The sequence below is a fragment of the Cryptotermes secundus genome, unplaced genomic scaffold, assembly GCF_002891405.2.
Source record: "Cryptotermes secundus unplaced genomic scaffold, Csec_1.0 scaffold48, whole genome shotgun sequence".
Taxonomy (NCBI): Eukaryota; Metazoa; Arthropoda; class Insecta; order Blattodea; family Kalotermitidae; genus Cryptotermes; species Cryptotermes secundus.
Genome location: NW_019722965.1, coordinates 988,571 through 1,002,730, shown reverse-complemented (window position 1 = coordinate 1,002,730; position 14,160 = coordinate 988,571). Strand labels below are relative to the sequence as shown.

Below are 14,160 nucleotides of genomic sequence, written 5' to 3'. Positions count from 1 at the left end.
ATTTTCTTGCATACGACTTGCTGTTGTTCTCCTGGATACACTTTCTCATGGGCAAGCAGCTTTATCCGCACCCACCACATATGTTGAAAATAGTTTGTGGAGTTAAGCTATGTGACATTGTATTGAAACTTTGTTCTTTTTACTGGTTCTCGCAACTACGTTCGAGACGTACAAATATTTTCTTTCCTTTCCTTCTATCTGAGCATAAGCCTATTCATTTCCCTCGTCTTACATCCGAAGATATATTGCAAATATCCTTCCTATTTTGAAGACAGTAATTGAAGACCTTGAAAACGAACCCGGTGCTGCCGGCATTGCGGCACGTGACGATAGATGTAATATCTTCATCTTTCTTCCCACCCTTTGTTCTATGCTTTGCTTTCAATTTCTGTTTTATCGCATTGCTCAAGAATACAATACCGTATTTATGCATGTATAGGCCGCACATTTTTTGCCAACAATTCAAGAGGAAAACTGGGGTGCGGCTTATATTCGAAATATTCGAAATCACACTTCATTTAAAAAAATTATATTCATAATTAGTAATACAGGGTGTTCTACTCCTGAAATAATATTCCAAGAAAATTATTTTTTCTATAATTTCTGTCTGAAAATTGTGCTGCGGCCTATACATGCGTAAATACGGTATACATGGGACACTACTTGGCAGCGTTCAGTAGACACCAACTCCAAACCATTCACTTCACCGAGTTAAGGCGTTCCTCTTAATCCAACAACTTCATATCTCGCTGAACAAAGATGGTCACGCCTATAGACTAAGATTATGTCCATGATAACTCCGTCATTTCTTCCCTGCGAGCTCATGATGCCTGACACATAAATTTGTCTTTGAACAAGAATGCAACAGTTGGAAACTAGATTCTGCCGCGCTGCAGTAAGCAATAATGATCAGCTTGAAAAGTTACCGCTTGCCTATTCGCAATGTCAAAACGATGACACTTCTACATGTCAGTTAGGACACGGAATAGCTCAGTCAGTAGAGCGACGGGCTACGGACTGGACGGCCGGCGTTCTATTCCCGACAGTGCAAGATTTTTCTCTTCTCCACACTAAATCTGTGCCCCACCCAGCCTTATATCTCCGGGAGTTAAGTAGCAGGGGCGTGAAGCTGACCATTCACCTCTGCATAGTCTAGAGATCAAGAAAAGTGAAACTATATCTCCACTTTCTCATATGCCCTCATGGGATAATGCTTAACTAATTAAATAGAGGGAGAATTTTTACCTTTTATACTTCAATTGCGTTCGATCACACGTACTCACTCCGTGTCAAATTTATTATTTTATTACATCTTATACTGGCGACTTGTAAACACTGGACGAGTAAATCTGTAGAAAAGTTCTCACAGCTCTGAGTGCCGGATTTATAACTGAGCTAGCTCCAGATCCGGGGCCGTAGTTTGCCAAAAACTGATTCGACATAAATCTATACCGAAAGTTAAACATACATCGACGTCGAAGATGGCAACGACTGAAGCACTGGAGTGTGATGCAAGTAAATTGGCAGCTGGCTGAAACTGAGGGGTTCATGTTATCCACTTTGAATTCGTTGCCACCCACACTCACCTCATGTATCTCAAACTGACCTAACATAACATTACAGTGATCTTTTATTGCTAGTGGGGTGCGAATAAGTCCCTTGTACTGCGACCACTTCTGGCCTATTGTACCAGCCCAAGATGATAGGTGAGGGTGATTGTGGAGCAATTGGTGGAATGAAGATTGGCAGGGGAAACCGAAGTACTCGGAGAAAATCTACCCCAGCACCACTTTGTTTACTACAAATCCCACTTCACCAGACCCTTGATCGAACCTGGACCGCCGCGGTGGGAAGCCAGCGGCTAACCGCTTGAGCTATGGCGCGGCCACCTCAAACCAACCTAACATAACATTACAGTGCTTCCTAAGCTCGGCTAGCGCAATCGAAAACCTGTGTGAAACAGTCTAATACACACAAACACAAACGAACTTCAGGCTACGACAGAATATGCATGCAGGAACGCATGCGCAAAGGGTATCCTTGGATTAGAGTACTAGGTCAAGTACACCTTCGCAAATGCAGGCAATAGAAATTGAGGAATGCTATGTCGAAGGCATTAGAGAATAGAATAAACTTGCAGACAGAACTCTCGGCATATCAATGTCAATTCCTACACCGACGCCGGCGTCCACGTCTGGTCCGACGACGACTCTTTATACACAACAAAACCGATGATAACAGCAGTTCAGCGAGAGAGCAGGATGAACAGAAGAAGAATCAAATTTACATGCATAAATACCTCACTAAACTAAGTCACGTAACCTATTTTACCCTATCGTACAGCAACCTTTACAATGTAACGTAACGTAACATAATCTCACCCACCCCCACTCAATAACCAGCGTAAGCTCACCAGATAGAAAGCAATACAGTTCATTCGTACAGATCATATGTGCGAACACGAAAAGTTTCATGCAGAAATGCATACGCAGGATATATCGAAGAAAAAGTACATCGTGTCGTGGACCCCTTTAAAGACATCTAAGTTTATTATTTTTAAATTCTCTTAGTGGGGGGTGGAGTCCAACTGGGTCCACTCGGCATAGCGGCCACTGATTGGCTTATTGTAGCCTGCCCCGGGGGATTAGAATGATGGAGAATTTGGTGGAATGAAGATGTGCAGGGGAAACCAAAGTACTAGGAGAACACCAGCCCCAGTGCCACTTTGTCCACCACAAATCCCACTCGACTAGACCTGGGACCGAACCCAGGCCGCCGCGGTGGGAAGCCAGTGACTAATCGCTTGAGCTGTGGCTCGGCCTTGAGACTCAGCCTCTAACAGAAATGAGTACCAGGAATATTCTTGGAATATTCTTGTGGGTAAAGGGCGGCCGGCGCGTAGGGCTGACAACCTTGCCGCCATCTATAAGCCGATTGTCTAGAAAAATTGGGAACCTCAACATCTCACAACCCTATGGGCCTCTACGGCCAGTTTTCTTTTATTTTTACTGCTGAGTTTTTCGACTTTTTCCATTGTCTGGTACTAGAAAGCAGGACGTTTCGGAAACTGGATCTGTTTACGTCTTTAGGTGAAGGGAGAAGACACCTACTCAGTTGAGTCTCTCAGAAAGAGCTAACTTTAATCAGAGTTTGCCTCTTTCTAAGGGACCCAACGGAGACGGATCCACTTTCCGAAATGTTATGTTTTCTAGCCTCTAGAATAATGGACGATGGGCAAAGTCCAAAAACCCAGTAATTCAAGGGAATGATTTGTCCAATTCGCTTCAGATTAGGATTGACACTCATGTCTAACATGGAGCTGTGAATTATCCAATGCATATCCCCTCAGATACTCAGGCACAATATTAAATTGTGTGCTAAAGATACATAATCTGTAAGGACGTTAACCGTGCCAATCATGTATTGAAGGCAAAACTGACAGTCAGATGTTGCAGTTGTCACCCAAAAGCAGAGGAGTCAAAGTGGATGGTACACAGGGCTGTATGCGTTCCGTTGTGTGGCCTCCAGGCGGAGCTATTCCCAAGTTGAGTTTCGATTAATTAAACGTGATGTAGAAGTGTTTCAGGGTGGAAATATGCTCCCTTCATTCCGTCGACTGTTCGTGTCAGGAATAAATATGCAATGCTTTACGGGTGGAACGTGAGACTCTTGGCGGCGGACATAAGAGGGGGAGAGCTGTTATGCAGAGTGGAGAACGTAGCACCTGAAGCAACTGTATGTCTTCTTAAAGCTTTAGGCGAGCTGTGTGAAATGAGGGAAATATTTAGACCTTAAACTGAAGTAATATTTACAGGATTTATGTTCTACAGCATCATTAATCTCTTCTCCTTTGACAACATTGCATGGCATATAAAATAATATTTGTTATTCAACAGTCAGTCTAAAATCTTTGTTCGCTGGGCATTTAAATATGGAAGTAAATCAGATCTTCTTATTTTTCTAAAATGCCAGTTTATGAACTAGTGGCTTCGCATGAAACATAGAATTAAGAAATTCCCATTTGTCACGGAAACAATCATCACGAAAGGACGTCACTGAGCACAAGTCATATCGAAGTATCTACAGGCCACATTAATCGACTTTTAAGGACACTTCCACAACCAGTGGCCTCTCACAGAATACACAAAACAGTACTAAAAACATAAACAGTAATTCCGGTAACGGTGAGGCAGAGCTGCACAGCGCTAATTGCTTCTAGTTACCTCTAAACCCCTCCCCCAATCTTGCGTTCGCCCTCTCTGCATTTACGCAACCTCTAAAATAGTGGCAATTTGTCTTCATAAAAGTAAACATCGGGACGGAAGAAGGTATGTACTTCGAGGTAAGTGCAGGTGCGACACGCTCAGCTAATCTATACCATTTCGTATTTCTGACACGCGCGAACTCGTGTTTCTTGATGTCTGTTATTTTCTGTCGTCCTACCAACTTAGTGGCCAAATTGTCTGCTTTAATACGAAATCTATATCACTCGGTAACACGAGTGAAATAAGAGAGGAATTAGAAAAACGAGGCCATACTGTCCGCAATATACTAAATATCAGGAATTGGCAAAAAAAAAACACTGCCATTGTTTTTCATAAAACTATAACCTAAAGAAAACAATAAGAGCATATATGAAGTAAAACAACCGTATCACCGATCAGATTCTTCAGAGCCTACCTAAAACGCCGTCCTACTTTGATGATCTCATAATTCACGGCTCGACAAAAGAAGAATATCAGAAAAAACCTTGAATTGTGTCTCCGAAGGTTTAAGAAATATGACAATCACTTGAATTGGAAAACGTGCTCCCTCTTCCAAGAGCGAATCGAATATTTGGGACACGTCATAGAATTTAACAAAATCTCTAAGAGCCCAGAGAAAATCAGAGCATTAATTGATATGCCAAGACCTTCCGATGTGGAAGGATTACGCCGATTTCTCGGGATGATCACCTACTACTCACGATTCTGCCAAAAAATTCCTCAACCACCTTTTCTCTTCGACAGCTTCTTCGAAAGGACTCAAAGTTCCGATGGACGGCAGCACGCGAAATAATTTTCATTAAACTGAAAAGGGGGCCGCGCCATAGCTCAAGCGGTTAGTCGCTGGCTTCCCATCGAGGCGGCCTGTGTTCGATCCCGCGTCTGGTCAAGTTGGATTTGTGGTGGACAAAGTGGCGCTGGGGCATGTTTCCTCCGAGTACTTCGGTTTCCCCTGCCAATCTTCATTCCACCAATTGCTCCACAATCACCCTCACCTATCATCTGGGGCTGATACAATAGGCCAGAAGTGGCCGCAGTACAAGGGACTTAGTCCCACACTACTAGCATTAAAGAAAACTGAAAGGGGAGATAGCAAGCGAACTCCATATGACTCAACATTTCCGGTCGTCCCTTCCTGTGATGCCAGCCCTGTGAAAGTTGCAGACTTCCTAACGCTGGAGTTGCAGGCGTCCTATCGCATATCATCGTTAGGCAAGGACGACCAATTGCGTTCACATCCGATCACTAACGGCAACAGAACGAAATTACCCTCAGCTCGAGCGTGAGACCCTCGCCATTGTATTCTCAGTGGATCATATTTTCAGTTATTTGTTCGGAAGACACTTCGAGCAGTTAACTTACAATCGGCCATTGACAAGAATCTCCTATTAATGCGCAAAATTACAACGAATGACATCAGGGCGGTTGCTTCGGCATGCCACCTTCCTCTCAGCACTCGACTATGAAGTGTTCTTCAATAAAGATATCGATAAACCTACTGCCAATTGTCTTTCTAAAACCCCGGTTGTTCAGAAGGAATTTTCTGCTGACTTGGCATGATTAATGCGTGACATCAATAAAGGAAATCTCAACTGAATGGTTAAATTCTGATGCAACCAGGAAGGCAATAGACTCAGATGAAAATTATCAAAGACCAAGCTGTAAATACAAAACAAACCGTAGCTCTCCTATGAATATACCCTAGAAGCAGGTTTTCTGTTTAAGGGTCAGCGGGTCATAATTCCAAAAATACATCGGAAACTATTTTTATACTAATTACATCGGACTCACATTGGCATTACAAAGATGAAACAACTTGCAGGCCGATATGCCTACTGGAAAGGAATGGGCAGAGACATTGAGCAACTGTCAAAACTCGCCAAACTTGCGCCGCGGTAAAGATCAATCCTACGAAGGTGCCAGTCCACCCGCGGGATGAGCTCAAGGAGAACTGGGATCGTATACACATCGACTATGCGGGAGCATTCCAGGACCATTTCTTCTTGGTATTTTGACGCAAAATCAAGATGGGCTGAGATCAGAATTTGTTGAAATCCTCCAAGATCAATTACTACCATTGAGATATTATCTGATATTTTTGCAATCCATGGCTATCCACATGTCATGGTCTCAGATAATACAACAAATTCTGCCAGTTACCAGAGAACTGTTTTATCTCAGAAGTGAACCGCCACATGGTGTGCACGCGAGTGCCGAGAGCTTGGGACGGGACAGAACAAGGGCTGATGCGTGTGCGCGTGGGAAGTTTCCAATATTCAACAAACACAATACAAGAACGTGAAACAGTATCATTTTCTGTTACTATTTCAATGTTAAGACACAACAACAAGAAATCGGACGAGAAATAATTTCACATAATTATAAATCTGATGTAACTATCAAATTTCGGTCCTTTCGTTGCTGTACTCTATAGAGACGTGAAATTTTCGTTAACCTGACCTAGGTCATCGGAGGAAACGTTGTGGATAAGCCATATATTTGGGCACAAAAGTATTTCGTATACTTTCTCACATTTGAATGATCTTGCGTAAGTTACCGCGGAAATGAGGTCGTTGGTTGTTTTGTAGACAATTTTTGGTTACAGATTATAAAAGCTAGGACACGCACGCACTTCGTAACCGCTTGGGCTCCAGTGCGCCTAGCGTTGTCTTCCTGTAGGTGCAACCTGTGCTTCTTTACTTAGGTCAGGGCCCTGAATACATTACTGAAATTTATCAAAATCGTTATATCGGTTTTCAAGAAATTCCCCTTTGGAGGAGGCGGGGATTTTATGGTTAAAGCCAGAATGTTCACATTCATCGGTCACCTAAACACCCCATAACTTCTTGGTTGGTTATTAACGATGCAGTATTAAATGCAGAAATTTACTGGCAACGAAGAGAATGTAAGGTTCAATTATGTGCATTGAACCCAAAGGACTCAGGTCAATGGTCAAGCTGTTGTGACGTTAATCTGGAGGGACTGTAAAATGACTTTGAAAGCCTCAGGGTATCTGCATCCCGGCTGCGTCATGTACTGAAACGTGTGCAAAGCTGTTCGGTTCTGTAACAGTTGTGGCACGGCGTTTTGACCACTGTCGGGCGTTGCTGTGTCCTCAGTGAGGTCCTCGGACAGTCTAGAAAACGTCTAGAAAGATGGGTGTTGCCGTTATACTTGGTACATCTGCTGGGGTGTGAGGAGAGGATCTCGGGGTTAAAGAATGGGCTGTGTGTACGAATTATGAAAATGTTAATAGTTTTAACTAGTCGCGCTATTAAAACGGAGTTCAGTGTTTTCTATCACTCTTTCAGAGCATACTCCATACAGATGTCATTATAACACATATTCATCCCTTCATATTACACAATCCCGTGTGTAGGTGGGGTCGAATACCTTCACCGTAGCCTTGCGAATCGTAGGAAGAGACGAAAAGGGAATCTCGAATCTGAGAGAGTAAAATATTGTCACGATTCCCACTGGACTCGGACCCGAGAATGACTGCGCTGACGAAGCCCAGCAGCAATTGTAAACGACAGACTCGTCCTCTCGGCAGAGAGAACTCCCCACATCAACTAACCCGCAAATGTCTAACAGAAATAAAAATCTGGTCGTAAGCCCCAGATGGGTGCTTATTCCAAGACAGATTGGCCGACTGACCGTCATATTACACAGGCGTATTGTTAGAAATCCTGGTTAACAATAAGCCCCGCCCTGATCGACTGTTTCTATTTGAGTAGTGCTCGGTCTGGGGGATCTAACGGTAAATTTGCATTTCAGTTGAAACGACTACATTACGAATCCTTCCCAGGCAATAACTGACTGGAAAACGTTCTGCCGTTTGAACAAGAGACTCAGCACTCAGCCACTAAACAGGGTGACTAGTGTTAATGCTCTGGACTTGTTTTCGAGAGGAGCTTGGATCTAATCTCAGCTTCAACAACAACTAACTTGACTGGAGTTTTCCGTGGTATTCGTTAGCCCCTCCAGGTAATTGATGAGGTCACGACCATTTCCTTCCGATTCCTTCCCAATTCATGGTCCACACGACCCTATATAGTTTCAATACCGAAATATTGTTAAATAACCAACTACAAAAAACCAACTCAGCTTGTTTTCTACCAGTACGCATAAACTGCATTTGTGACTCACATAAATCACCGGCCGGCATTCGAAACCCGGCCATCCAGAATATACCTCGGATTGAGCAGACACAGCTCCTGCTTGCTATGGATTCTGTTTCGACGTACGTATCTGATTTGTATTTTGTATTTTCGGTTAGCACTTGCTCACGCTGGTTTTTCGCTCGCGGATTACCTTCTTTTTTCTTCTACCCTGAAGATGGGGGCGATAAGTTCCTCCGAAACGTCCGTTAACACAATATATACACGGCGCCACATCCTAGAAGACTGCTTTCTTCGAATAAAAGTTTGTCCTCAATTTAAGTTCCACAAAGAAATTAAACGACATCGCATTAATTTTCTATTATTTCGTTCCGTGGGTCCGCGTGAACATTAGCAGTGCCATATATATCGCTTTATGCATTAGATCATATGTTGTTGAATTAACAGTGAGGCACATAGATCACTTTATGTAATAAAATAACATATTTACTCTCAGTAATTAGCCAACGGAGGAGAAGAGAGACAGGACCTATATTAGAAACGGAAGGAGTTTACGTAATTGAAGTTCGTACAAGTTTCATCAGAGTATGCCAGTGACTAACCAGTAACACTGAAACATCCCTTCACTTCATACCGTGACTAATTGTTCGGTCGATTTTCGGCGGGGAACTCAGCCGTATGCACAAGGACCTGCGTCTGTGTGTCTAACACAGCAAGACTAGCATCAGACAGAACAGCGACAGAGAGGCTTCCTATGGCATAGCTACTGCCAGGAACGTGTGGGGTTTGGGGTGTTGGGTTTTGTGGGGATGTGAAGTTTGCAGTTGAAGTCCGATCGATGCATTTGGTCTCTCTTTCTCTCTCTCTCACTCTACATATTCTGCTGGCTGTGTGCAAAGAAGCAGTAGTCAGTGATCATGAACCAAACTCTGTGGTGCTATTTGCTTGACCGTCTCACCTGACTCTACCTACCAGCTGCTGTCCACGTGTCGAATCCGTTCACTGCTTCTCCATTGGTCCAGTGATTGAGGCTAGCTCTTTCTAAGGGATCCAATAGAATAGGTGTGTTTCCCTCACCTGAGGACCGAAACAGATCCAGTTTCCGAAACGTCGTGTTTTTCTTAGTTATCTTAAAAACCAGGACGATGGATAAAGTCCGAACACCCAATGTCTATGTGTTCTCCATTTAAGCTTGTTATAGTATAACATATCCTCCAGGTTGCAGAATACGTTTATATAAGCAATCCCTGTGCTGACTTGTAGTGAAATTTGGACGCTCACAAAATAAGAGAAGACAAAAATACATATGTCAAGAACAATGTAAACTGTAAGGATGCCCCTGTGTCCTTAAGACGTGTGGAGAGGTGCAGGTACCGCTACCCTGAAACAAGGTGGAGGTCAGTGCTTAGCTCTATGCTTCCACACTCATACCCGGCCAGGCAGAGGGGACTGAACAGGCAGGAATTCCATTCTGGGTGTGGTGAAGCACGTAGCCGGTCACTGCACTGAATGAACCCTTCACGACAAGAAAGAACTTGGTCTGACACGTTCAAATTGTAGGCGAAAGAACGGCAAGTTCAAATAGAGTTGTCTCTCAGTTAAGGAGATGGCTCCAAGAAAATTATTATTAACGTAAATTTTCTTTAATCGAATGAAAGGAATAAGCGTGAAAAGCTTTATTCGTTCCAAGACGATCAGAAGATGACCTTCGCTCAGTTCATAATATTTAAACACTAAAAATTAATAAATGTACGCTATAAGGACATCTAATAGCTTCTGAGTAGAAACCGCACAGACTATTTAGGAGAGCTGTTTCCATTAACAGCGTACGTCAGACATGGAAAGAAAGCCAGCTGAACTCCAGACGCTCATAAAGGGGGTCACTGATTGGCTGAAGCCTGCTGAGTTCACTCAGGAGCAATTTGATGGCCGAAATTATTAACAACAATAGTAGGATCATATGGGAGGCGGATCGTTAATCTATGGCAAAATTAACCGAAGACCCACAGAAAATACATATATGAATTTGAACATACTTGCAAACTGAAAGAGTAGACGTTTCAGGGTTTTCACGGAGATGATTATCTAGATTGTGGTCTACTGAGTTACAAGGTCGTGTAGTCTTGTGAGTGGATACCTAAACGTCGGCATCAACCTGCAAGACTGCAGTCTGGTAGAAAGGATAACTACCTGTCAGTTGGGTAACTGCGGATTTTGANGGTGTCGAGCTTCCCTGAATAACGAGGTCTATCCACCCTCTTGTAAAACCAGCTGGGTGGAAAGGCAGAGGACGATCTCGAAACAGACGGGACGGTCAATTTGAAAATGGACCGATCCTGCTGGATTAACATTTAGTTACAATCACAAATGTCTAAATTCTGGTAGAAAGGATAACTACATGTCAGTTGGGTAACTGCGGATTTGGTACATTTAGAGCAGTCTTCAGTTAGACGTAAAGTTGTCTTTGCGCGTAAGCACTAGGATTTTTCTAAATGTTCTGATATATTTTTTGGATTGTGAGATCTAAATTTTATAAAGTTCCACGGTCATGCCTTACGTTTCGGAGAGCTGTTATGAGTCACAGTCACTGCCTTACGAGGTGTTGCAGGACTAACGCTGATGAGGACTCGCGCCAGACAAGGGATACGCCAGGCGTCTGGGTCCGGCTCCCCGCGTCTAGCCTGTAGTAAGGCCGTGGCAAGAGTTGACTCACAAGCTACTTCCGTAGAACACTTATGTTCCGTCTTCGATCAATTGGCACGAGTTCGTCAGTGAAGAACTTCGTTACCGACGGGCTCTCTTGGTTGATTCACATAGACAAAGAGAGGAATGCCACATGAGGCTCTGAGGAGACACCTCGCCTTTCCCACCATCCAAGCGACTTCCTTTTACTATTGCAGTGTAACTTACTGTGAGTGGCAAGCTCATGGTAAAGAAAATGCTTCAGGAGGTTCTCGAACGGCGGACTCACAGTTTACCGGAAACTTGCGGCACATTTACGCACACATAAACAATACTCTTTGGAACTGTATTAAAAGTGCAGTCTTGGAATATTATTCAGGCTACATCATTAAAATACAGTAAAACTTGGTTATAGCAACATCGGTTTCTGCGATACCTTGTCTATTGCGTCAAATATTCAATGGCACGAACTAATTCCTCATAAAGCAACTGGTTTTATACCTTGCTTAGTACGACATGCACAAATGCATCAACCTCGTATGTAACGTCATTTTCATTCCTGAATTTCTCTGATATGGACATTGAACGTAATTTAGAAAGTGTGTATTGGGCAAGTAACAGGAAACAGATGAAGATAACTGATTACTGTACTCGTATCTAGGTACAGTAAGGCACAACAATTGGTGTAATCTACTGTAATTTGGTGAGTAGGCCTACCTTTAATATACAGTATTAGTGCGGTGTGTATTGTCAGTGAAAAGCGCTGTAATATGTCTTTGATATTACAAATTTGGGCAATTCCATGTTAATGTTACGTTAGTCTGTACATAACTATGTATTTCACTAAAGAAATGCAACATTTTAACTCGGTTTTTGGTAGATTTTTACGTGACTAACATAAGGCTACTGTGGAAGTGCCCATTTCGGTTACAACGACATTCGTTTATAACGACACTATTTTTAGGTCCCTTTGATGACGTTATAACCCAGTTCTACTGTATGTAGTTACACCGGCTTATTTTCATGGCAGAAAATCGGCCTGCTGTGTACATAGTGATTGAGGCAGAACAGTCCGGTGTCTGGGAAGATGGAGGCGTAAGTTGGATGGCGATAATATATTTTTATGTTTTAAAGAAGTGTAGCTCTCTACCACTACAATATCTGCACGGATACACAGTGGATAATGTAAGATTATAATGTGGAATAATTACACCAACTAGGTGTTCGGAAATTCCTGTATGAACATTATCCACATTAAAGCAAAGGCAGTAAAGATCTCCAAAACGTGAATAAAACCCAAATTCTATATCTTATCCTCACCGCAAAACAAAATCCATAATATTACTCTTATCATAGCAAATACAAGCAAACTGCTTTTGTTATTGTTGCCAAAACATTCTGTGGCGAATAAAAGTTACTTATTTGTTTTTAATCTTATTAATTAAATAAAAGTAAATTTGTAACGAATACACAAATCCAGTACTGTTTACTATGTGCGCTGTCCTTTCAGATGAGAGACAAAGGGTTAGCCGTTGCAGTGCAAATGGGTGTGCAGCAATCAGTTGTGGTATCACGAAGTGCAACAATTTAAACAAATTACTATGCGTAAATCAAATCGGTGGTCGAAATCAGCTGTAAAATTCTACCAGCGCGTCGAAACAGGATGTCCAATACAATAAACAAGCAATTTGTTTGGAATTTGTTTAGCATTCCTTTGTCACAGTGTTTATACAGAATGCTTATGTGATCTGAATTTTGTTTCTTATACAGGGCGTTCAGTTGAAACGGAAACGTGTTCTTATGAAAGCATGGCTATAGCCTAACCGTGACCCTACAGGGAATAGGGAAGGGATCCATTCACTAAATGCGACAACATATAAACACGTGTATGTGTGAATCTCGACGGGGTTTTGGATTTGAGATTGGGTTTATTGACCACTTTAACACAAAACTTGTAAATACAGTACAATACACTTAATTATAACGCCATTGCTGATCTCCTCACTTTACAGGTCACTGTTGCATACACACTAGTGTTCTCAGTCTGTTACACTGTCCACTAGTTTTTTCCTGGTAATGGCTTCTAACAGTGGAGATTCTTCAGCTTTCGCTCCCACGCCATTGCCAGCTGACCATCGCCTCACAACTCAAATAAGGGCTAAACTTTCTCCCGCTTTTAATCTCTCGGCACGAACCAACAGAAAACAAAGTTCTTCTACTGTTCCGTGCATATATTTTGAGGGCGTTACATAGCAACAGCCTCTGTTTACAGAGTCTCCGCTTACCAACAGTTGCTCACACCACAATATAATATCAGAAATAAAAATAATATTAAGAAATAGCTCACATTATAACAATTATAATAGAGAGAAATTTTCTGCGTCATTTATGTATACGGGGTAATTTGATCCGTTTGCTTACTCTATTTGAGGCTTGTTACTAGTTCTGTTTCTTGCTTGCTTTGTCCTCCCTCACGATTTTCTTGAGCTATTCAGCGAGGCTAATGGAGCGTACCGTCTTCAGTGTTTCAGCAGGGTGATACTGATGTACATCTGAATTTAATATGTGTCTGTGTTATCCTACAACGGCACGAACGTCAGTCCAAGCGAGCCAACTCCCAAACGATACCAGCTCTCGGCGAATGTTTATTCCGTGTACTCGACTTGGATTCCCTCTCCTCCATCCGAAACTTCAGGCTGAGCCATTCTCTGCCGTCATGCGATGCAGTTAATGCGAAGTTTTTGGAAAAGGACATTTTGTTGTTTCGGATTACGCCAGTGTACATAATTTTTCTTTAGTAAAGCAGAACATTTAATGACAGAGGTTTCGCGGAAAGAGCGCCATTTTCTGCATATGGATATTTGGCGTAAAAGGAAATACTCCATGCGGAACGTGAATGGCCAAAGTAATAATTTAATTTGACAAAACTGAAACGTAGAAATGTGGACGAATATTTTCCTTATATATATTGTGACATGTTGCGCAAAGGAGAACCCCCCCCCCCACTAGCAGTGACGCGGCGGGTGAGTCAGCGCTCCGCTCCCCCTCCTCCGCACGGTAACGTAACGGTGACGCAACCGGATTGTTACGGT

General features: G+C 42.6%; 1 protein-coding gene across 1 annotated transcript in view; it reads right to left on the bottom strand.

Annotated features, from left to right (window-relative positions):
* Positions 1-9,025: 9,025 nt before the first annotated feature.
* The window catches only part of LOC117282091, a 40,722-nt gene continuing 35,587 nt past the window's right edge, over positions 9,026-14,160 (bottom strand). The window contains exon 3 of the mRNA XM_033750363.1: positions 9,026-9,273. Within this exon, the coding sequence (XP_033606254.1) occupies positions 9,026-9,273 (248 nt within the window). The remainder of the gene's footprint in view (positions 9,274-14,160) is intronic.